The 22,707-nt window shown below is 34.8% G+C and overlaps 1 protein-coding gene across 2 annotated transcripts; it reads left to right on the top strand.

Annotated features, from left to right (window-relative positions):
• The first annotated feature begins 3,746 nt into the window (after window positions 1-3,746).
• LOC143462027 (importin-7-like) lies at window positions 3,747-20,542 on the top strand. 2 transcript variants are annotated; one of them, XM_076960023.1, is made up of 24 exons: window positions 3,747-4,000; window positions 8,533-8,774; window positions 8,860-9,018; window positions 9,096-9,252; window positions 9,333-9,434; window positions 10,022-10,104; window positions 10,209-10,279; window positions 10,408-10,556; window positions 10,666-10,765; window positions 11,190-11,298; window positions 11,562-11,745; window positions 11,976-12,183; window positions 12,256-12,374; window positions 12,491-12,713; window positions 12,802-12,902; window positions 13,737-13,859; window positions 14,035-14,127; window positions 15,126-15,212; window positions 15,323-15,456; window positions 15,608-15,750; window positions 15,928-16,079; window positions 16,447-16,576; window positions 17,991-18,107; window positions 19,486-20,542. In XM_076960023.1, the coding sequence occupies exons 1-24, from the start codon at window positions 3,884-3,886 to the stop codon at window positions 19,587-19,589; spliced, it is 3,207 nt and encodes a 1,068-aa protein (XP_076816138.1). In that variant the 5' UTR covers window positions 3,747-3,883; the 3' UTR covers window positions 19,590-20,542. The 2 variants fall into 2 exon arrangements, with proteins under 2 accessions (XP_076816138.1, XP_076816139.1); XM_076960024.1 differs by lacking the exon at window positions 16,447-16,576 and adding an exon at window positions 17,056-17,179 and having other exon boundaries at window positions 3,751-4,000.
• The last annotated feature ends 2,165 nt before the right edge of the window (window positions 20,543-22,707 follow it).

The following is a 22,707-nucleotide window of genomic DNA, read 5'->3' as shown; positions in this document are numbered from 1 at the left end:
TGCCTAGTTGTTTTGATAAACAAAGCTGGTGTTGCGTAGGGCCTATAATCGCTTCAACGTTACAACAACTTTTGCTTGTTAAACAACCGTTTACTTTTTGAAATTCTCTGCTTGTTTATGGCATTTTTCATTTACTGCAAAGTAGCGTAAGTGCCATTTAAGGCAGTGTGCTTGCGTACAAGTAATCGCTAACAGACGACAGAAACAATTATTGTTTTTGTGTTCTTTATATTATTCAATACAAAGGAAAGATAAATTTTGTTAGATAGAAAGAAGTTTTAATTAGTAGCGAGGCCTATTATTGCATTGATGAATAGGCGGGCAAGAGCTTTTAAAAACTGGTTCCAAAATCCCTACGCCTTTTCAACTTGCCCAAAATGGACCCGATTCGTCTGCTTTCAACCCTTTGAAATGGGTGAAAGTGCGGTAATATTTTCCCATTCGAATGGTTGAAAGTATGACTTTCTTACTCTAGAGCAGTGGTTCTCAACCGGTGGTCCGCGGACCCCTGGGGGTCCGCGAAACGTTTTCAGTTGGTCCGTGAGAACTTCGAAATTTGCAACATAAAGTACGAGTTTTTAAAAATTTTTTGCTGTTTATCATTGCTTTTTGAAATAGGCTTGAACATTTGCTTAATTGCCTATTGTGATGGGACAATACAAAAGCTTATTGAGATTTATCACCCGCAGGGAAGGCCTATTGTGATGCACTAGATTGCGGATTATACGAGAAGACAGCTGGATACAGTGATTTTAAGTAAAAATATCCGCATAGTTTGATGTTATTTTGAATGAATAGCGCAGTTGTGCACCAAGACTATTAAGTAAAACTAAGCAAAGAAACATTTAAGTGCAGTCTCAGAACCCTTAGTTTGCTTAAACTTCAGGGGTCCGCCACTGCTTTGACAGCAGCAAAAGGGGTCCGCCAAGATCAGAAGGTTGAGAACCACTGCTCTAGAGTCTAGAGTAAGACGATATGCATTTGGAATGGGGAGGTGTTTACTTCGGCAGAAATATGGTTTGTGGGAAACCCCATTGCTGAAAGCAGTTCCATTTTAATGGGCGGAAAATAGACCAATGGGGTGCACAAACGATACTTGTGCCGAAGTAGGCCTAAACTTCTTCGCATTCCAAAGGCATATCATCTTACTCTAGAGTAAGAAAGGTATACTTTCAACGATACGAATGGGAAAAAATTCCCGTACTCTGGCCCATTTTAATAGGCGGAAAGTAGACGAATGGGGTCCAAAATAGTAGAAAACGATTTAGTGCGTACTATTTGAAACTATTCTGCAACCGCCCTTGTAGGCTTCATGTAAATTATGTAATCTACTAATTATCGGGTCATTATTTGTTATAATAGACAACAAATACCAGCTTATTGCTTTTTGAGGCCATCTCTTAGTACCCCTGAAGAAACAAGGTTATGCTTGCGAAAGCTCGTGTAGAAGAATCAGAAATAAAGTTACTTTCAGAGTGCCAACTCATATCTTGTTTTTTATTTTACTATATACTGGGTAAACACGGTTCAGCCACCATCAGCTTATTGCTATAGCATTTGTCTTAAATAAACAATTTCTTAAAATAACAGCGCAGTTCGCAGCACGACATTAACCACTATCGAGACCAAGCGATAAAATATGCCATAGAGCGATTTGCAATATTTTTCATTTTTTTCGTGTTAATTTTATTCTATTCTGTTGCTCCGCTAGTGACGAGTATCATTTCTATGAAACATGCAACACCATCATGCTGTTTTGAAATATGCGCGAGTAGCACACCAACACCAACATGAAAATGAAACTGAGGAATGAAGATGCTATAGGCCTAAGTCTTGGCGCGATTTTAATTTAGCCTAGTGGGCAGCAGGTTAGTGTGATGTGATGACCTCATTTGGTTGTGCACTTCTGCACTAGACCCAAAGCGTCGTTATTGCTTTGCCCAAGTATATTACAAGGGTATAGTTGAAAGAATGACAACTGCACCTTTGGGATTTTTAAAGACTGTGATTCCTGCATCCGAATGTCAACTTTAGGGAAAGGTGCGATCTCTAAAAAGGAGACATTTATGTTGGCTCTTCTGTTTTTCTCTTTATTTGATGAAAAAGAGCACAATGTTTTTTTTTGGAGATTACACATTTCCCTCTGCAGAAAGAAGCCCACAGGCTTTGGGTAGGCCTATAACCAGGGTTGCCATACCGTCCTTATTTCTAAGATTTGTCCTTATTTTAAAGGTCCGTGTCTTAGAAAATATGTTTGTCCCTTTTTCTAAGAAATGTCCTTATTTTCACTTGCGTCCTTATTTTCGTCTTATTTTTAGGGCAATGGTTTGTATTTTGGGCATTTTGACACCTTTAGTATACCATTTTGTACCAAAGAGATACCAAAATTAAGAACATGCAGATAGTGTCTCGTTTTTTTTAAGGAACATTGGTTGCTTTCTCCTGTTGTGCACTGTTTAAGGTGGTATTCGTCTTTCGTTTCCTAGTCGTCCTTATTTTTGAGTTGAGACCGATGGCAACCCTGCCTATAACCTACTGGACTGCAAAATGCACCGTTTGCCAGGATTATTATCTTCCTGCAAGTGTCGTTAAAAAGTGCCATGCTTTCTAGTCTGGTCAATGGCGGAAAATGCCAAAGGAAAATGTGTACACATCTTTTCATATTCTATGGGAAAAGTGTAGGGGAAAAGTTTTTTGTGCATCTACAAAGTTTTGAAGTTACCTTTTGTATTCTGCTCACAATATAACAAACGGACAAGTTAGCAATTTGGCCTTGCTACAGGTATAATATTTGTCCTAATGTAATGTAACTACCAAAATGAAACAAGCATAAAACTGCATTTTAGGACAAGGAGTTTTAGCCTAAGGAAAGGGCAACATTAATTTACATAATGAATAAAGTAAAAGGTATTTTGACACCATTGTACAAAAAGTGAGGGATAAAAGGAATTACAAAATGACTTGTCTACTCTACAAAATGTCTAGTCTACTCTTTATGACAGTCGATAATAATTAATTAATGCACATAAAAACATAATTTTTAATGTAAAAAAGTATCCCTCTCTCTCTCTCTCTCTCTCTCTATTCGAATCCAATTGTTTCTATCTAGAGCGGCTCAATGTTTTTTCTATTTTTTTTTTATCTTATTTCACACCTTCGGCTTTCCAATCTCACTTCTGCTTATTTGTTTCCTGTTGTTGCACTTTTTGCTCGCATAACTATTTTATCTTTATTATAGATCTTGCATTATCACTTAGAACTTTTCTTTTGACTGTTCTCAAGGTGTGCAGGAGTGTTACTGTTTCTCTTTATCTCCTTTGTTTCATTTTGCACTTTCCGTTCTCTTTATCTTCTCTTATCATTGTGTTGCCTTTGCATTTCAATGTGCTAATTATTTTCAATAGTATATTCAAAAAATATATTCCGTAATTCCATTGATATTAATGGCATTTCGTACAATTTTAGGTTCCTCAATGTCCATTAATTAAATATGTTATCGTAGTTTTCAGACACTTTGATTTCAGTATTTTGTAAATTAGTGATGTCCCAAAAAGAAAGTGAAAGTTTTGCTATTATTTATTGGATAAAGCCAATGATTAAGGAAAAATTGTTAAGTTGTGCATACATCATGTCAAGTCATTTGTAGCATTAATTTATGTCAGTTGTGTACTATTTTCACAACAGCAACACATCAAAGGTCTTTGGCAAAACATACATTCTCTTTGTAGATGCAACAAAAGACTATGTATATTGTTACTTGAATGTACATGATAGACTAATACATTTTAAGGTCCGCTAACTGTTTGTTGCATATATATAAGATCTCAATAAGTAACCTAACCAGATTTAGCAAAATTTTGATTTTGGTGAAGCTTGTTGTCAAATGCCCGATTCCGCATATTGTATTGCAATCAATATGGATCCAGCAAAAGTTGTCAATGTTTTGGAAGGCACAATGTCTCCAAATTTGCGAAAGGAGGCAGAAAACCAGCTTGAACAAGTAAGACTCTTCATCTTGTAGGTTATGTCATACTCATGTTTTTACTTTGTATAGATTATAAAGTGCATACAAATTTTCTTACTTTGTATACAAAGTGTATGTGAATAGAGTATGAAACAAAAGAAAGAGATACTTGTTTTCGAAAAAAGCATAAATTTATTTTGTAAAAACTACTGACTAGTGTTATACACTCTTTTAAAACCAGAGCAGAGCTGGGCATGTGCGAGTTTTCCTTTTTGTGTTATTTGCTCCTTGCATTGCATTGTTTTGCATTAATTTTTTGGAGCAAAAAATTCCATCAAGTCCTAGAAAAAAAAATAACTACAGTCGAATCCGGTTAATTGCATAGTCAATTTGCCAAGCCTTTTTATGCGATTAAACGAATTATGCGAAAGTGCAAAGTCCACTTATTGTCTTACTTGACATGCGAAGCTGGTCACGTGTAAAAACGTCAAAATGCAAAACACTAACGTTTATTGTTTATTGCGATCATTCATTCATTCAAACACGCAAAACACTCTAACATTTATTGTTTAATCAAGAAAAATACTGCGCGATTGTTGTTTGTTTAATTTTATTTTTCATGCTTTCTTGCATTTGTGTTTCTAAACGAACAAATGTGGCCATGTCTGCCCCTTCAAACTGTAGTCGTCGGCGAATTGTATCAAGTGCATGCAGAACTTCTTTACTTTTTGATGTAGTGGCAGCGATTGCGTCAGCAGAGCTTTCTTCGTTGATGTCATCTTTTTCAACTTGTTTGTTTCGTAAAACTTCTTCACATATTAACGCAACACTTTCTTTACGCAACGCTTAAATGAAACTAGTACAGTGCGAATGTTAACGTCTGCGTATTGACAGCCACGTGTTAGTGCTTAAATTCGGCATTGTCTGTTTGATTGTTTTGTAACAAAGCACAGTACAAGTCTCAAAACTTACGCATTGCGTGTCCGCTCCCAGTGCATGTTGTTTTCAATTTTGTCTTTTAAAAACTTTTGAATAATCGAATAAATCACCTTCATTTTTATTCAATTAAGCGGATTATGCAATAAACCGCTATGCGATAAACCAAAGTATTATCATCACCTTTTACCTGACGATAACCAGTAGTAATATTTTCCAATGTTGTGGAAAGTAACAAAATAATTAATTAACAACTTAAATAAAAATATTTTGCAAAAATATAATTCATTTTTATTACTCTTATTGGAATTATTACATATTGAGTGGTGGTCAAAACCAAGTGGCCATTATTTAAGATTTTTATTTGATGCTTGTAAATAAATAAAATCAAATAAAAATCTTAAATAATGGCCACCTGGTTTTGACCACCACTCAATATGTAATAATTCCAATAAGAGTAATAAAAATGAATTATATTTTTGCAAAATATTTTTATTTAAGTTGTTAATTAATTATTTTGTTAATTTCCACAACATCGGAAAATATTACTACTGGTTATCGTCTGGTAAAAGGTGATGACATGTGTCCTAGAAATGTGAGAGACAGTGACAATGAAAACTATAAGTTATTTTTTGTATAAGTCTGTTACGAACTTTGGTTGAGCATCTGCCAAAAATACTCATAGTCACATGTTTTTGGATTTTCAAAAGGGCAACATGATAGTCTGTTTGTATCAACAACCTCCGCATGTCTGGAAACTTTACCAGTTAATATGAAGCACATTGAAGCAGACAGCCAGACAGACTGCACAGAGAAAAGCAAGCAAATACCTGCGATTGCACTATGTGGAAACAGACTTAAAGTAAAGGCCAAATGCTAAACCAAGACCCAAGTTGACCTTAAATCAAAAAATATTTGTCAGTCAGTATTCCAGAGAAAGAATTTGTAGTGATTAAGCAATTTAAGCCAAAAATGTATCACAAAATTTGAATGGAACACAGTCTCGCAGGTAGGATCATAATCATGCATTCAAATTTCGAACTCATGAGGTTCACCCTACAAATTTTTGTCACTCGCTTGTTTGTAATTGAGCTGAGACTTAAGCCAATATTCACTAGTCGTTAAGTGGATGTCATCAACTGCGTTAACTGAAATATAGTCACTGATTCTCAAGTCATATTTTTAATACAAGTAAGTTATCTATATATATATATCTCCGATTTACTCAGTATGGGTGTTAGTTAGTCAGTCAGGTTTGGGAAAGGCTTTTTAACGCTGGTGTCTACAGGCACCAGATTTTCACAAAGTGCAGCCCGGTACCGGACATGCAGTGATGCCTTTCGATTTTTGATTAACCCTCCGAGGACTGTGCCAGTAGCAAAAAAACGACTCCAGGAATTCTCACTTTAGCAACTTTTGAGAGAAAACAAGAGAAAAAAGATCACCCGCACATGCGCTGACATATACATGTGTGAGAAAAAAAAACACCCACAATCATTGTAAGTTGGCCAAAATTTGTTTAACTTCTTATCTTTACTCGACATACACTGGATCAGTTTCCAAAATTAAAACATTTCAGACACGGCAAGACATTTCTTTTTTGACTCGCTTAATCGCTTATCTCTTAACTAAAGCAACAAGCGAGGAAATCCAACATACACAAGCGTAACCCCGTCATCAAACCAAAACCAGCAAGCAAGCATCATTGTAACAATTTGATATTCAAATCACACATCCCCTTTTTGAAGTCAGAATTGGTACTCTGACTTCATATACACTGCATTAACATTGCGAGAAACTTAAAACACAAACCTAATGTAATTATTAAATGTTCTTGGCTGCTGCTTAGCGATTGCAGTTACATTATTATCAAGCCTTACAAATTTTTTTGTTTATTCAATAGCTGATTTATTTTCTATGCGACAACGTAGAAATTAATACAAACTGCACATAGCCAGGACTGGGACAATGCAAGGTATAACCTTTCCAATTGCCAGAAATTGTTTTAACTTTGTGCTACAACTTTAGTTAAGTTTTGGCAATTTGTACAATTTAAACCTTTTCTACGCATCCTTTTTACTTTTGGACTCTACAATATCGGTTTGTAACTTACGTTTCCACTATGTCTTTTATTTTTTACCTATGATTTCTATGGCGCCTCACGATTAATTTTAACGTTTTCTCATTTAAATCTTTCTTTTACGTCCAACCACAGCCCAGCATATCTCAACTAAAACTTTACGCTGGGCTATCCAAAATGGTTAGTGAAACAGTTCAGCGAAATGTTTGCGACCTACAAAATAAATATATTTAACTCGAATACTACAACAGTACCAGCTGCTTTTGAGCAAAATATATTCGCCGCACGTTACGAGCTGACTTTAACTGTAACCGTTTAGCAAGAACGAAATATTTTCCAAAAGATTACATTGTTGTTTGGCAATAAATATTGTGAAAGAAGTAATGGTTAAAAACGTTCAATACGAAGAAAATAATTTTTAGACAATGGAGTGTTAACATTTTTAACATAAAATGATATGCATTGTTTTTTGTTTTCAATGGAAATGCAATGATCTCTAGTTGGTAGGACATGTGTCTGTGTCAATAAATGTTGCTTGACCTGACTTCCATAAAGGCCACGTATCTTTCTCTGCCGGCACTAATTGCAGTCAAACGTCACCTGCAGGAGAAAAACTCTGTGATAATATGGTCAACTCCAACTAAACTGAAAGGTTTATTCGAACTAGCGAAAGATAAGATATTCTGTGATCTTGTGTCGTACAATACAGCAGAACCATTTATATAGTATGCCAATAATAATAATTACATTGCTTGTGAGGAATTCGCTGAGAAGACCGAAACTTTAAAGGTAGACTGTCATGTGCGGTGGTAAACGCCTGACAGACAGTTTGTGGTGAAAGTAGAAAGGACTGTAGAAGAGCATTTTACAACATTACATTTGTTAAACACACAAATCTTGTATACTTGATTTTTGATGATATTGTAGAATTGTAGTGATTGGACGTGCCTGCCAGTAGCTAACTGCAAACAAACAAACAAAGAGATGTGGCCATTTTGCACCTTAATATATGTATGAAGTTTTGATCGGTTATATACCAGTGAATGGCGTGTAGACTTTGCATTTGTGGTACCTTTTAAAGCAGTCTTTTGTTACAATGTTCTGCCTAGCACCTAACAGATTTTTAAGTTAGCCACGAAGCAGCTATTTGCTAGAAAAAATCTCCCAATTCTAATTTATAATAAACAAACTGGTTCAGACGTTAATTTTCATTGTTTAAATGCTATTTTGATAAATAAAGAAGCAATGGTACCACCTAGATGCTAAAATATCAAAAAAAAATTTTATGACTCATTTATAAGTATATATATCATAAGATTTTCTGTTGTCAAAATTTAATACTATGCTTGTAACGTCAGTTAAATCATACATATTTCTACCCATATATATTAACTAAATAATGTTATATATTAAAAGTATTTCATAATAGATACAGAAATATGCTTAGATACAACAAAAGTATGTTGTGCGGCAAGGCCACATTATCTTATGAATTTAATCTATTTTAACCATTTGAGTCATTTAGTTACTTATATCTTTGTTTAAATGGCAGATGCACAAAATTGCTGGTTTTGCACCACTACTCTTGCAGTTGATCATGTCTGAGGAAGTGCAGATGTCGGTTAGACAATCTGGAGCAATTTATCTCAAAAATTTATGCACCCAGTCGTGGCATGATAGAACAGACCGTGATGGTACTCCAATTCCGGATGTATTTAGCATTCATGAAAATGATCGAGCTATTCTCAGAGAAAACATTGTTGAAGCTATAATTCATGCACCTGATATAATAAGGTGAGAAGATAGTTACTGTTAGTATGTAACATACTTTTGGTCAAAGTTTTTTTGTGTGTCAAGTGGAATGTTTTTAATCTCTTAGGAGCCAATTGACAGTTATTGTCAATAATATAATCAAACATGATTATCCTGGAAAGTGGCCTGCAGTGGTGGATAAAATTAGTCTTCATCTCCAATCTGATAATCCTCGCTCTTGGATGGGATCTCTGATGACCCTTTACCAGCTAGTTAAAAACTATGAGTCAGTATTCATTTCAAAGGTATTTCAAAACCAGCTTTGTCTTGCTGAAATTTCTCTTATAATCTTTTTTTTTGTAGATTCAAAAAAGTTAATGATCGTGGGCCACTCATTGCTGCAATGAAGATTTTTCTTCCGGTCATGCTTCAGCTATTTCAGAGATTTATGGAAGATCATTCTGCTGCATCTGCTCTTCTTCAGAAGCAACTTTTGAAAATTCTGTATGCTCTAATTCAGGTATAAAGAACTTGATATTGCATGAAATTTTAAACCTTTTGCAATTTGGGAAAGCTATTTGTGGGTTGTTTGTCATGCAGTACTCATTACCGATGGAATTGCTAAATCAAGAAACACTGGATGAATGGATGAAAATATTACGCTATGTTATTGAATCATCTGTTCCAGAAGACACATTGCAAGTACATCTAATTCTCTTTTTTGATATAAGTTTTTGCATTTCCAGATGCTTAAAGATGTTTCTCTATTATTGTTGTGATGCATCATTGCTATTGATACAAAATATAGGCTCAAGAACGTAATGTTACTTAGGTGACCTTACGATTGGAGAATACAAGTCAACAATCACAACTTATATGCTTGTAAAATCAAGTTGCATCTAAATAAGGCAATTTCCTGATAGCTATATTTAAATAAAAATCGTTACTTTTTAACTTTGAACGTTAATTTTATCGTTCGTTATTTTTTATTCAAATTAATGCAAAAACTTTGTGACGTTCACAAGCAAATAAACACCAGATGGCGGGCCACAGTTGGTCCCCTTCCGTAATTCCAAAATCCCGGACAGAACACATACATTTTTGTTGCAAATTGTTAGTAACTTTCTTTCAAACTAAAACTGTTTCGTGAAAGCAACAAAGCAGAACAATTTTGCAAAATGTTAGGTTGATACTGTAATTCAATGTGAACATACATCAGTGTTTTATTTAAAATTAGCTTGAATTTTTGTATCTCTTTTGTACACTTACGATAATTAAATTTTTTCAAGGTTGATGAATTGGAAAGACCTGATCTACCTTGGTGGAAATGCAAAAAATGGGCAATGCATTTCTTGGCAAGAGTTTTTGAAAGGTAAAATACATGCAGAAAGCCATGTCATTTACAACTGGGTAACAAGTATTCAATGTTTTTTTCTACAACTTTATTGCAAATATACGTTGAAATCCGTTTTGCAGGTATGGAAGTCCCGGTAGTGTCACAAAGGAATACAATGATTTTGCTGAATTTTTTCTTAAACGATATGCAGGTAAATGTACTGTGCTTTCATATTACTGTCTAATATTTTGCATCCCAGTTATTTCTGGTTGGAACATCCGGTTTCTTAATATCCACTATCTAAATAGTACTATTGTGTTTACTGTCTTTCCTTTGCAGTTGGAATATTACAAGTTATATTCAAGATCCTTGAAGGATATCATAATAATGTATATGTTGCACCTCGGGTACTCCAACAAGCATTGCATTTTCTTGATCAGGCTGTTAGCCATTCTCATACATGGAAAGTTTTGAAAGGAGTGTATCATGTAAGTATTTTGTCTGAGGAGAATATTTGCAGGCTTATGACTTGCTATATATGTATGAATTTTGTTTTCTTCATCAAACTTTTTCATAGTTATTTATTTTTAAATTCAGGATATTCTGAAGAACATCATTTTTCCCCTCATGTGTTTCACTGATGAAGATCAAGAAGTTTGGGATGATGATCCTCATGAATACATTCGCATTAAATTTGGTAATGCCAGATTTATAGTTTTAATACCCACATGTCTACATAGTTTGATTTATAATTGCAATTTTCTGCTTATTATTACAAACACTGCATTTACATAGAGACGCATCAGTAGCAACTCATATTTAACCCATTTTTCTAGATCATAGAACACTAACAAATATAAAGAAGTGAAATTTTTAAAAATTAGTTTACTTATGTCATGATGCATTGTTTTTCACACTTAAATTAATGAATTTATATTACTATTGATGCCTGCATAGATATGATTTAAATATTGTGTGGTTGGAATTCTCAGTTGTGTGTAAATAATATTCAGCAACTAAAGAAAGCAACCATTTTTTGCTTAAGGTTTTTCCACCACTTTCAATTTTTTGGACATCCTGTCTTATTTAAGTTATAAACAGTCTGTGTTGCCATCCTACAGATGTCTTTGAAGATTTTCTTTCTCCTGTGAGTGCAGCACAATGTCTACTGCATTCTGCTTCATCGAAACGAAAACAAGTTTTACAGAAAACCATGGGACTTTGCTATGGGTACACTAACTTAAGAGTAGAACATGATATTCATTAAGCCAACTGCTTATGCTTGTCAATCCTCATACTTTCCGAAAATGATGTTTAATGAAATTCATATGCAAATTGACCACTAACACTAACGCTTAGTTTCGAATCACAATTATATTTCATAGCAGCCATAATAGGCCAAATCTCTTGCAGTTAGCTGATAAAGCATTAGCTTGGCATTTAAAGTATGAATTCTTGTATTAATGTATTTTGTTGCTGATTGTTTTGTATAGTGTTTTAACTCAGTCAGCTAATAATTCGGACACGACACGAAGCAAAGACGGTGCTTTGCATATTATTGGTTCTCTCGGTGATACATTGTTGAAAAGAAAAATGTACAAGGACCAATTGGAGTTAATGTTAGTCACCCACGTTATTCCAGAATTTCGAAGTTCTTTTGGATACATGAGGGCTCGAGTATGTTGTAGAAATTATGATTCTTTTACTGTTGATACTGTTAAAAAATTTTGTGGGAGTTTAATTAGGTACACAACATTATTGACATGTTATTAATTGATTGAATTATGTCACTTGCTTTATAGCAGTCATTATGCAACCCTTTAAATGAACTTATGTTTGTAAAACCGAACTGTAGGCATGCTTGTATAAGCTCATATAAGTTATTCTGTGATACTCCTGGTTTATAGGCTTGCTGGGTGGTGCAACATTTCAGTGAAGCAAAAATACGGAAAAAGGAAAGCATGACTGCAATTACCGATGGCTTGAAGTTTCTACTAATCAATGACAAAGACCTTCCTGTTCGAGTTGAAGCAGCAATGGCTTTGCAGTCATTTTTAACTAACCAAGAAGCAGCAGAAAAACACTGCATTCCTCACGTTAGGCCAATAGTACAAGGTAATGTAATGCCCTATCATGATGTGTTTTTGTCTGGATCTCTAGTCTTTTCTGGATTTTTTTCTTTTTCAGCTTTGCTGCAATTGGTTCATGAAACTGAAAATGATGATCTGACTAGTGTTGTACAAAAAGTTATCTGTTTATTTTGTGAACATGTCATTCCGTATGCGGTGGAAATTACAGAAAAATTAGTATGAGAGAAAAGTTACAACAAATTAAAATTACATTGAAAAATATGCTCTTTTGCAAAACAAGCTAACAGACGAAACTGAAATATTACTTCATATGTATTTTGTCTATTTTGCAGACAATGACGTTTCTCAAAGTTGTGGAAGGAGCAGCAAAGAGCGAAGGTGATGGAGCAGGAGACGGAGAGGATTCAAATGAGGAAAAAGCCCTCACTGCGATGAGCATCCTGAACACCATAGAAACGATCCTTGAAATGATGGAAGAGGAGAGAGACATCACCATCCAGTTGGAAGGAATTGTTGCTCCTCTTGTTGCTCATGTTTTAAAAAATAGGATTATGGGTAAAAAATGTTTCGGCCCACTTTTGATCATAAAAATTGTAAGTATTTAGAGATTTGTTCGTTTTGCTTATTATGTCCTTATTTTCAGAATACTATGAAGAAATATTGTCTCTTATGGCTTCTTTGACTTGTCAAGCAATATCACCACCTATGTGGGAAGCTCTACCCTTGATTTCTGATGTGTTTGATGTAAGTAATGGTACAGATATATTCAAAATGCAGGTGAAAAAGGGAAAAGCAATTCTTTATCCTATTTTTAAAGAGCACAATTAACTGAATAAACTAATGAAAGAGTATTGAAGAATTTTTCACTGGTTACGTATTTAACCCCAGTTGTCCGAATTGCAACAAGCTCGACAGTGGTTGTGAGGACATGAGCAAAATCACAAAACGAGATGCAAACTTGCAATAATTTAAATGAGAGGTTTGATATAATGTATTGATATAATTAATAGGCAGCTGGTTACAACCTATTCTGAGACACTGGAATATGTTGAGTGATTTGTATTAGTTTTAATGTAATGCGAAGATAGAAGCAAGTGTCTTCTTTTGTATGCAACAGTAACGGTACCATAGATTAATTAAATTATTTGTGTTGGCGCAATATAGTATCACTGTGTTTACTCAATCCTCATACCGCAAAAAGGATGGTGGAAAAAACGCTATGATATAGTACATTTCACAAAGACAGTTGTTATAAATAGTTTTTATGTAACTAGTTTATAGATATTATTCAATACAAAACTCAGTGAACACTGTACTTAAATCTGTTCCTAAAAGCAAATGTCATTGCTATGCTGCATGATTTTTCTTTTTGATCTCAATAATCCTCGAATTTGTAAGTTGTTTTTGGCAATAGTCATGCAACCACTGAAAGTTTTGTTTCAAAATTCTTAACCAATTTATTCAGTGAATAGTTCTCTGGTATAAGATCAGGTTGTTTTTGCACTAATCCTCTCCTCTTAACTTTCTTCTAGTCATCACTAGTGTTACTAATTAATCCATCGTATTGTCTTTTTGCAGGATGATGGATATGACTACTTTACTGACATGGTGCCCTGTCTCCATAACTTTTGTACCATCGACACACCGACATTGCTTTCCACCCCAAAATATCTTGAAATAATATATTCTATGTGTAAAAGGGTGCGGTTAATTTTTTTGCGTAGGTTATCTAGAAACAAATATTCAGCTTCCAATTACACAAACTAGCTTTTCTTATATGTACAGAAAAGTAAGTGTTGCTCTACAGTTTAATGTATAGCAGCAGTTTAAGCATAGTGCTTTATGCCTTTATTATAATTTCATATTTGTTATTCAGGTGCTGGAAACACAGGCTGGTGATGATCCAGAAAGCCATGCCGCAAAATTGTTGGAAGTGATTATTCTTCAGTGCCATGGACAAATTGACCAGGTTCATAGATATTAGAATCTCACACTGTCTGGTAACATATTTTTGTTTTTTGCAAATATTCGAAGCAATTGAAGTTGTAATGACTTGAGTCAGTGACTCGACCCGAGTAACTTATTGAAAGACTTGACTTCAGTCCCCTTGTAGAAAATTACTCAAAAGTCTTGACTCAAGTCGGCTCTTGTTGATTAGGTTTCAGTACTTTACAGTAAAATGATTGTTTCTTTATTTCGTACAAACACATTAACATGTAACTTGAAATGAAGGTTGTTTATCCATGAACGCATACGGGGCTGTAAAGCAAAGTTTCAAACAATTTTGTAGTTTTTTGTTGACAGAAGCAGTGTGTTTGCTTTCTGACTTTGCTTCAAATACCAGTTCACTTGACTTACGTCACATTTTGAAAGACTCGACATGAGTATAAAATGATAAATGGCTTGACTTGCGACCCAAGTTTGATGACTTTGTTACAACTCTGAGCACTGTCACCCCATGGTCTCCACCCAGAACATTTAGCAGCATGTGTCGAGATAACCACCCTTGTTCATGTTCCAAAACATGTCTACTCAAAGATGTTTTTTAATGTCAAAAATTGGAGATATCTTCTTTATTTGCTTTCATGCTAGTCATGAAAGAACTTTCGGTTTCCTCAATGTATATAGAGCTGCAATCTTGGCATGAAATCTGATAAATCGCCCCTTGTCTTCTATTAGATTGTACCCGGCCTTTATACTTAATGACTAAAATCGAGACACCCATTTGTTCTCGCTGCACTGCTACTTCTAGATCACCCTGTCAAGTTTGGCTCCAATCCGGCCATTAGGCGTACTATAAGTGCAACACAAAGTGGCAGGAAAGCTTTGTCACAGTTTGTTTGGCAAAGTGTAATACAGTACTGGCTTTTTCTTTAGTGCTAAAGATTCTGTCCTAGATGTCTAACTTGTCCAAATCCTTCCAGCAACTTTGGAATTAAAATTCCAAGTTTATATTTTTATTCGTAGTGTATCCCATTGTTTGTTGAAGCAGCTCTTGCAAGATTAACCAGAGAAGTAAAATTAAGTGAACTTCGAACAATGTGCCTGCAAGTGGTAAGCTCTTTTGCATGTTGTAAATCGATATTAAACACGTTTTCATTCCATGTTTTACAGCATTATAGCAATGCCAAATGCACTACTAAAGCAGTTTTCATGCGTTGCAGGTTATCGCGGCTCTTTATTACAATCCAGCTTTATTGCTACAAACGTTGGAAAATATGAGATTTCCTAATACGTCTGAAGCAATTTCAGAACAGTTTTTTAGGCAGTGGATAAATGATGTTGATTGTTTTTTAGGGTAAGTTTTTTTTGTGCTGCTTTTTGAAGAAGAAATGTACCAAATTAGTTCGAGAAAAGTGACTCTGTAGCAGTTGTATTTAGCAATATTCCAAGTTATATGTGAAAATACATTCTCTGCAGCAACTGAATACTGCCAAAATATTTTTCAGTATTCACGATAGAAGATTATGTGTTCTTGGTCTCTGTACCTTACTTGACCTTCCCAGCCGACCATCATGCGTTAATGAGCTCTCCCCACAGATCATCCCTTCATTTATTTTACTTTTTCAAGGTCTTGTCAGGGCTTATAAAGGTTTGTTTTATGGGGTACAAGATGACGAAGTTAATAAGAATCTTGCTTATATTCCTTCTTATATATATCTTGCCAATCTTGCTAATAATTCCTAACATACCATGTCGACAAGTAAAATTAAAATCAATTGAATTCTCCAACTGAACATGCCACTGCAAAGTTTTTTCCTCTTCTTAGTTAGGGGGGAAGACAGCAACAGTGATAGTTCTGACTCATCCGACGATGAAGAGGAGGAAGAAGATGGAGCATTTGAACATGAAGAGCTTGCATCAGATGAAGATGAAATTGATGAAGAGTCCGCGGAATATTTAGAAATGTTGCAAAAGAAAGTAAGTGTGGTCAACCTAAGAAGGATCAATATTTGTGTTTAACATCACACCTTGAATATTTTGAATGTAAGATTTTAAACATCTTACTTGGTCAAATTGCTAATATATCATAAGGTTAATATGCTAATAACTAATGTTTAACTAAAAAGATGTTATTTTGACATTCATAGCACGTCACACTGACATTCGGAAATAAATACTATATAAATTTCGCTATGTGATAAAGATAAAACAAGAGTTTTAGCTAATGTATTCTTATGATTTGCTTATAATATCCTTTCTTTTCATCCAACTTGAACACAATGTTGTTCTCTCTGACATGAGGCAATACTGTCCATACTGCAGTGGTATGTTATGATATAAATAGGAAGAATGTGGTGATGGAGATTCAGTTTATTCTGATGAAGAAACTGAACTAGAGGAAAGTTACGGGAGCATGTTAGAAGCTTCTGATGATGAGACAGAGGAGTTTAGTATTTTTAAGAAAACTATTTTGGGTGAGTTAGCTTTATGCAAGACGACAGGTTAACAAATTTGGCAAAGTGCAATTGGGCCGTAAGTTTTTTATTTTTACAAAATCAATCTGTTAATTCATTCAAGTTTGGTTATTGGTTTACGCAGCGTTTCACAGTCTTAAGCAGACTTAAGTACTATGTTATGGATTGGTGAAGAAAAGAGAGCAATGGTGGCTGTTAAAGATGTTGTTTGTTGACATCAGGGTTGGAATGTTGCAGGCACTGTTTAAGTTCTGGATTTATCACTGTTCATAATTTAGTTAGTAGCAGAAAAGGTGACCTTTTTAACCAGCCAAAGAACATGTTTAGATTAGGTGTTTGGTTGTAATCTCTTTAATTTTCATCATCTTAAGTCATGAAGCCAGGTTTTTCTTGCTTGTACTTCCTCTTTTCTTTTATCTTCTTCCATTTCATTCCTGATTCAGCTTTATCAATTTTGTCAAATTGTGGGTTGTCTTCAGGCTGGAGAAGGCGACGATGATGAGGATGAAGATGGTGAAACCTTACTGGAAGCCTTCTCTACCTCTCTTGAAGCAGAAGAGACTTCCATTGATGAATTTGTGGCTTTTAAAAATGTCTTTTCCTGTAAGAATCTTACCCTTTTTCTTGAAATAATTGATTACATGCTTTGCAATTCTCCCTTATTAACTTTTGGTTTAGAAATGTTTCCAATTTGATAGGCAATATGTGAGCATTTGCTGGGCGTAGTCAATTTTGGTATTACTTTCCTGTAACTGTAAATGTCGTGATTGAATGAAATTAAGTTGGCTGCTAAGTTTTGGAATACATTTTTTGTATCTATTAGGTAGCATTAACTGGTTCTATAATCTATCCCTTAACCTTAGTAATTATGCTGTAAGACTCCACATCCGCTGTAGGTATTTGTCTGTATGCATTCTGTCCCAGCTTGACCTCTGGTTCCAGTTACATGTTGCAAGCTTATACCTAGGACAATTTTTAGATCCAAAAGTCATAAATTTTAAAACAGAATTTACCAATTATAGCGTTTGAACGTAACTGCTCTTTTGGAAACTTTAAAAATGCATTAATGTTTTAATTTTTAGTCTTCAGGTCAAGTTCATCAAAAAAGTGTTGGATTGTATGCTATTAATATAAAAATATGCTTGCGCAAAAAAATTTTAATATGCTCAGGCACATGTTGACATTGGTGATGAAATAACATCAGACATAATTTGGTCAGAAACTGCTGTCAAATTTTGCCAGATTTGAATCTGAAACGAACCATTTGTACCTAAAGCTAAAATTTTGTAGAGATAAAAAGATACAAAATGCCTCATGTGTTTTAAAAATATGTTATTTTAGGTTAATAAAACTTTCTTAGCTTGACTATATTTTAAATTGTTTTAGACTTTATAACAGCTTAAAATTTTTGTAGCATTGGAATCTCGCGACCCAATCTGGTATAACCAGCTGATGTCTGGTTTATCAGAGGAGCAACGCAAAGCGTTACAGGAAATCTACGTCCTTGCAGATCAACGTCAGGCGGCTGCAGGTTGTAATGGGTCCCATTAGTCACAGTATCTAGTTTTGATTTTTGTGTGTACAATGGTTATATCAAAATACTACACCTTTGTAGCTGTCATGGTTTTACACTGCCTCAGAGAATTTTTCCCCATTAAATGTTCACCTAGTTAATAAGTAACCAGAATTCAGCAAGTTCAATTCCATCTTTTGATCCTACCGTTTTGGTTACCTGTATCACCTTTTAGAATTTTAATTTTGGGGATGATTTTAAAACTGGAATTTTGTTAACTTTTCTTAAAACTACAGTTTACTGAGAACCGCTTACAGTTTAGAAAAATAGAAAAGTTAAGCCCAAACTAATATATATGAGAAAACCTCGTAATTTCATGCATATTAGAGTGAAAACCGATTAATTAATTAATTATTGATGACCGACATGAAATTGGTTAATCAGTTTGTAATTAGTTATTCGCAGTTTAAATGGGGTACTTGTTGCCATGTGCTCCCTGTTGTAAGTATACAAACTAAAATAATTAAAGAAATTTAAACAAATCTGTAGAAATGCAAGTAAATTTTATTCAATTTATACCAGAAAACCAGACACCAGCGTCACACTGGTGTGTCCAGTCATGTCTATAGGAAAATGTTTAATTTGCTCAATATCCTATACGAAATGTGGTATAGAATTGTAACCAAACTTTTTCTGACCAGGTAAGCTCCCCGCTTTAACGGCTAGTCAATCAGCCAGACTCTCTTATTTTTACGAGTCTTTCTTAAATAAAAACAAACGTCTTCTCTTTATTAAAACCTAACGTAGACTAACTCAACTCAACCAAAACACAGAATTAATCTTGGCCACATAGCAAGAAAATAAGCGTGGGGCGTTAATTACCAAATAGGTCTACAGGGGTAGTGCGGCGACGCGGAACGAGAAACAAGCTAAAAAAAACCTGCACGTGTAAATAGTAAAGAAGTGCGACAGTGCGAGAGAAGTTATGAAAACCGACAAGTATACGCAAGTACACATAAATGAAGTAATGAACAGCATCTATAAAAACGGCTGACACACACACATTGGACTAAATTACTGTATAATATAATGCAGCAGAAAAACAGTGCACGCACACACTAAGGTAAAAACTCCCTAACAGTTTACGGGGTAGTAAATATAAAACAAACACTAAGTAGTCATAAACAGCTTACACCGTAAACTAGTGCTTTACAAACCGGGTGTTACAACGTTAAAATGCAGTGCTTATAAAACAGGTGTGAAAAGATATTCTCGTGACAGAATTTCTTATTTTTCCGGGAATGGTGTCTACAGTTTCTTATAAAGGAATTGATTGTTTTCAGCTGTTACATTACAACGTTTTGGTAATTTTTTGGACTTTTATTTTCTTTCACAGAATCGAAGAAAATCGAAAAGACTGGTGGATATCAGTTTAATTCAACAAATGTGCCTACCTCGTTTAACTTTGGCGCATCCATGCCTACCACTCTGTCACCATAACTCTATAAACAACTGTTCGTGTTTAAATTGCGATACTTTATTTATTTAGCCTTGTTTTTTAACATTGCCGCATGATACGTTGCAGTCTATACGCCACCGTCATTTGTATTCTTCTGTAAGTTTTTTTATAAACGCCATTTTAAATCTATGAACGAGTTTTCGCGAAAAACTAAGTTTTATTGCCTGTACAATCTTGGACATCTTCAACTCTTTTTGCGTCACTGGTCGCATATAAATATCTATGCCCACGTGTTGCCAATTTACTAAAATGCATGTTTCCTGTAGCGTTTTAGTGTGCCACCAGCTGTTGTAGTATAAGACCAGCCATATTCATTTTATTTTGCAATATCTATAAAAAACAATTGTATTCCCTAACCTAATAACAACAGCTCGTATATTTCGTTATAGCCTGCAAAAATACGCTGCCAAATTTCAGAATTACCAGGCAATTTTGTGGAATTTTCAAAAATCTGAAAATTATGAAACAAAGTAATAATACCTGAAACTTGCACCTAATCTATTAATAGCTCAGTAATGCAAAATTAGCTATAATATGACAAAAGAACTCTCATCCCCAATCGGGAACCTTTGGTCCACTCTAGACAATACAACAGAAGAACATGTTAAGCTGAATGATGTACCTTTGCGCGGAGGTTGTCGGTTCGTTAATATTTCTAATATAAAAGCTGCATTTCTTATATATTGTGGTTCATTACGCAACATACAAGAGCAAGTGGTGTTTTCGTTTGCAATTAGGTTTTTGACATCCGCAAATTAATTTGACCCGTGTGGCCTCAACCTATAAAAGGTTGTTAATTACTCACGTATAGTTTATTGCCAATGGACTGTGGGTGCTATGTAAATACGTATCTTAGTTACTGTTGCTTGCGACTTGTCGCCGCTTGTTTATTTTTTGCGTTTACAGTTTCTGCAAACATGATCACCAAACAGAATATCTGGGACTGTTTTTTTTTTTTTTTTGACAATAAAGTTTTTGCTTGTTATCTTTAAGGTAGTTTGTCATATGTAACCACTTTGGCAATCGAAAGACATGCGATCGTCTATAAGGTGTAAACATATTATGTTGGCTATTTAGTATCTTTTCTTGTATAAAATTTTACCACGTACGCATTGAATTCATTTTTATTTTCATTTGAATTTTAAGACACTTCCTTTATTGATCATATTCATACAGCATATTTTGAATATCCACAATCGCTTAAGAAAACAAAGCTTTTTTGTGGTTTGCTATTAACAACAATGCCGGCTTAGTCCCAGAAATTTTTAGCTTTATTGCAAATACTTGCAATAAGTTCAAAATGAGGGGCAAATTCAGAAACAAGTTGTTCGTATATGAAATAACGCTATTAATTGAACATCGTGGTGGTGGTTACGTAGTTATCGACAAAAGAAAATCGCTAAAAATCTCAGTTTGTGGCCCTGGTTGTGACTAGGGTTAGTTCGGATATCAATAATTTTTACTATCCGGATAACGGATATATCCGTATATTTGGAATTTATCTAACCGGTTAGATAACTGCTAAGTGAAACAATCGATTTCACGAGGTTTGCATGAAAAATGGATTGTAAAATCATTACACAGTTTTATTGCAGATCTACGCACACGCGCAGTACGAGCGAATACGAGAAAAATCACGCAAATTTAATGTTCACTGCTTCTGCAACGCCCTCCTTATAAAGCACAATGCATCATTCAATCATTCATTATGCTTTCTTTGTGACGTGATACTAAATTTCACTCGTGCATTTTACGAGTACCGTAGTTGAAAGTATAAGACAGGGGTGGACAAACTGCGGCTCTCCGGCATGTTTTTTGTGGCTCTTCTAGTCGAATCGTAAAATTTCAAAGAAATTGTATAGGCTACCAAGACTACCGTTTATGAACGTTTCTCTCTTTTTCTTTTCCTTATTTAGGCCAGCATTCATGACAAGTTGTTAATTATTCAAATTTAATGATATTTTTCGATTGAGGAATGCAGATATGGAAAAATTAAACGATATAACTATTTATGACGTCATAAGTTCTTATGACTTGGCTCGTCAGTAAAAATTTAACAACCAAAGCGGCTCTCGGGTTCAAAAAGGTTGCCCACCCCTGGTATAAGACAATAGAAGTGTGAAAAAAGGTTTAATTGCGCTCAGCGGGAGTCAGCCTCTACGTAACAAAGAATGTTCAAACTTATTAAAAAGTGTAAAACGCATTAGCAACGATACTCTTTTAACCGGTTAACCGGCAGATTTATATCCGGATATCAGATAGAAAAAAACCCTGCGGTTAACCGCTATCCGGATAATCCAACCCTAGTTGTGACATTGTCATGGATAGGTCAAGTTGCTTCCCTTGCAGGGTAGTCAACTGAAGCCAGAAGTGTAGGTCATAGGAGTTTAGCCTATGTTCAATTGGCGTTATGTGAATAAATTAGCAACGTAAAGCATTGTAACTAAATGAATTACGATTGTTTTAAGCAAAAAAAACGGTAGCCCAATCATTTGCTTCCGTGAAGTTACGGTATCTTTTGGATTGCTTAGTCTTCCCGTCAAATCGGTACCGTACTGGTTGCCGTGGTTGAGTTATATAGGTTATCAGTAGGGCAAGTTTTTGTTGCACTAAAAACGTAAAAAAGTTGCACTTAATTTTAACAAAAGTTGCATTTATGCACAAGTTTTTAAAAGTATATGGGTATGAGATACTCGAAAGGTTCCATTGTATAACCCATATGTGTCAAACTCCCGGCCCGCTTTACAATAAAATTTGGCCCGCAAAGTTTTTTATACATTGAACTATTTCCGGCCCGCGAGATCATTGTACAGTATAACTTACTTTTTTCAAGTAAGAAACAAGATTATAACAAATCGCACAAAAGAGTAGCACAACAGTTCTTCCACCATACGATACAATAAGTAGATTTAATCTAAGGCTTGTAATCTGGGTTGCCTTTTTCTTTATTCATTGTTTATTCTTTATTGCTTTTGGAAGGAGATGAATGCAACATAATGACGTAACAGAAGAATAATCAAAAATAGCCCAGTGAAAACTGCTCTTATTCAGCAGCCTCAGTTTAATTTTGGCAAGTCTAATAGTACGGCAGCTTTCAAT

The sequence above is a fragment of the Clavelina lepadiformis genome, chromosome 6 (assembly GCF_947623445.1).
Source record: "Clavelina lepadiformis chromosome 6, kaClaLepa1.1, whole genome shotgun sequence".
Classification (NCBI taxonomy): Eukaryota; Metazoa; Chordata; class Ascidiacea; order Aplousobranchia; family Clavelinidae; genus Clavelina; species Clavelina lepadiformis.
This window is presented reverse-complemented; position numbering and strand designations above follow the sequence as displayed.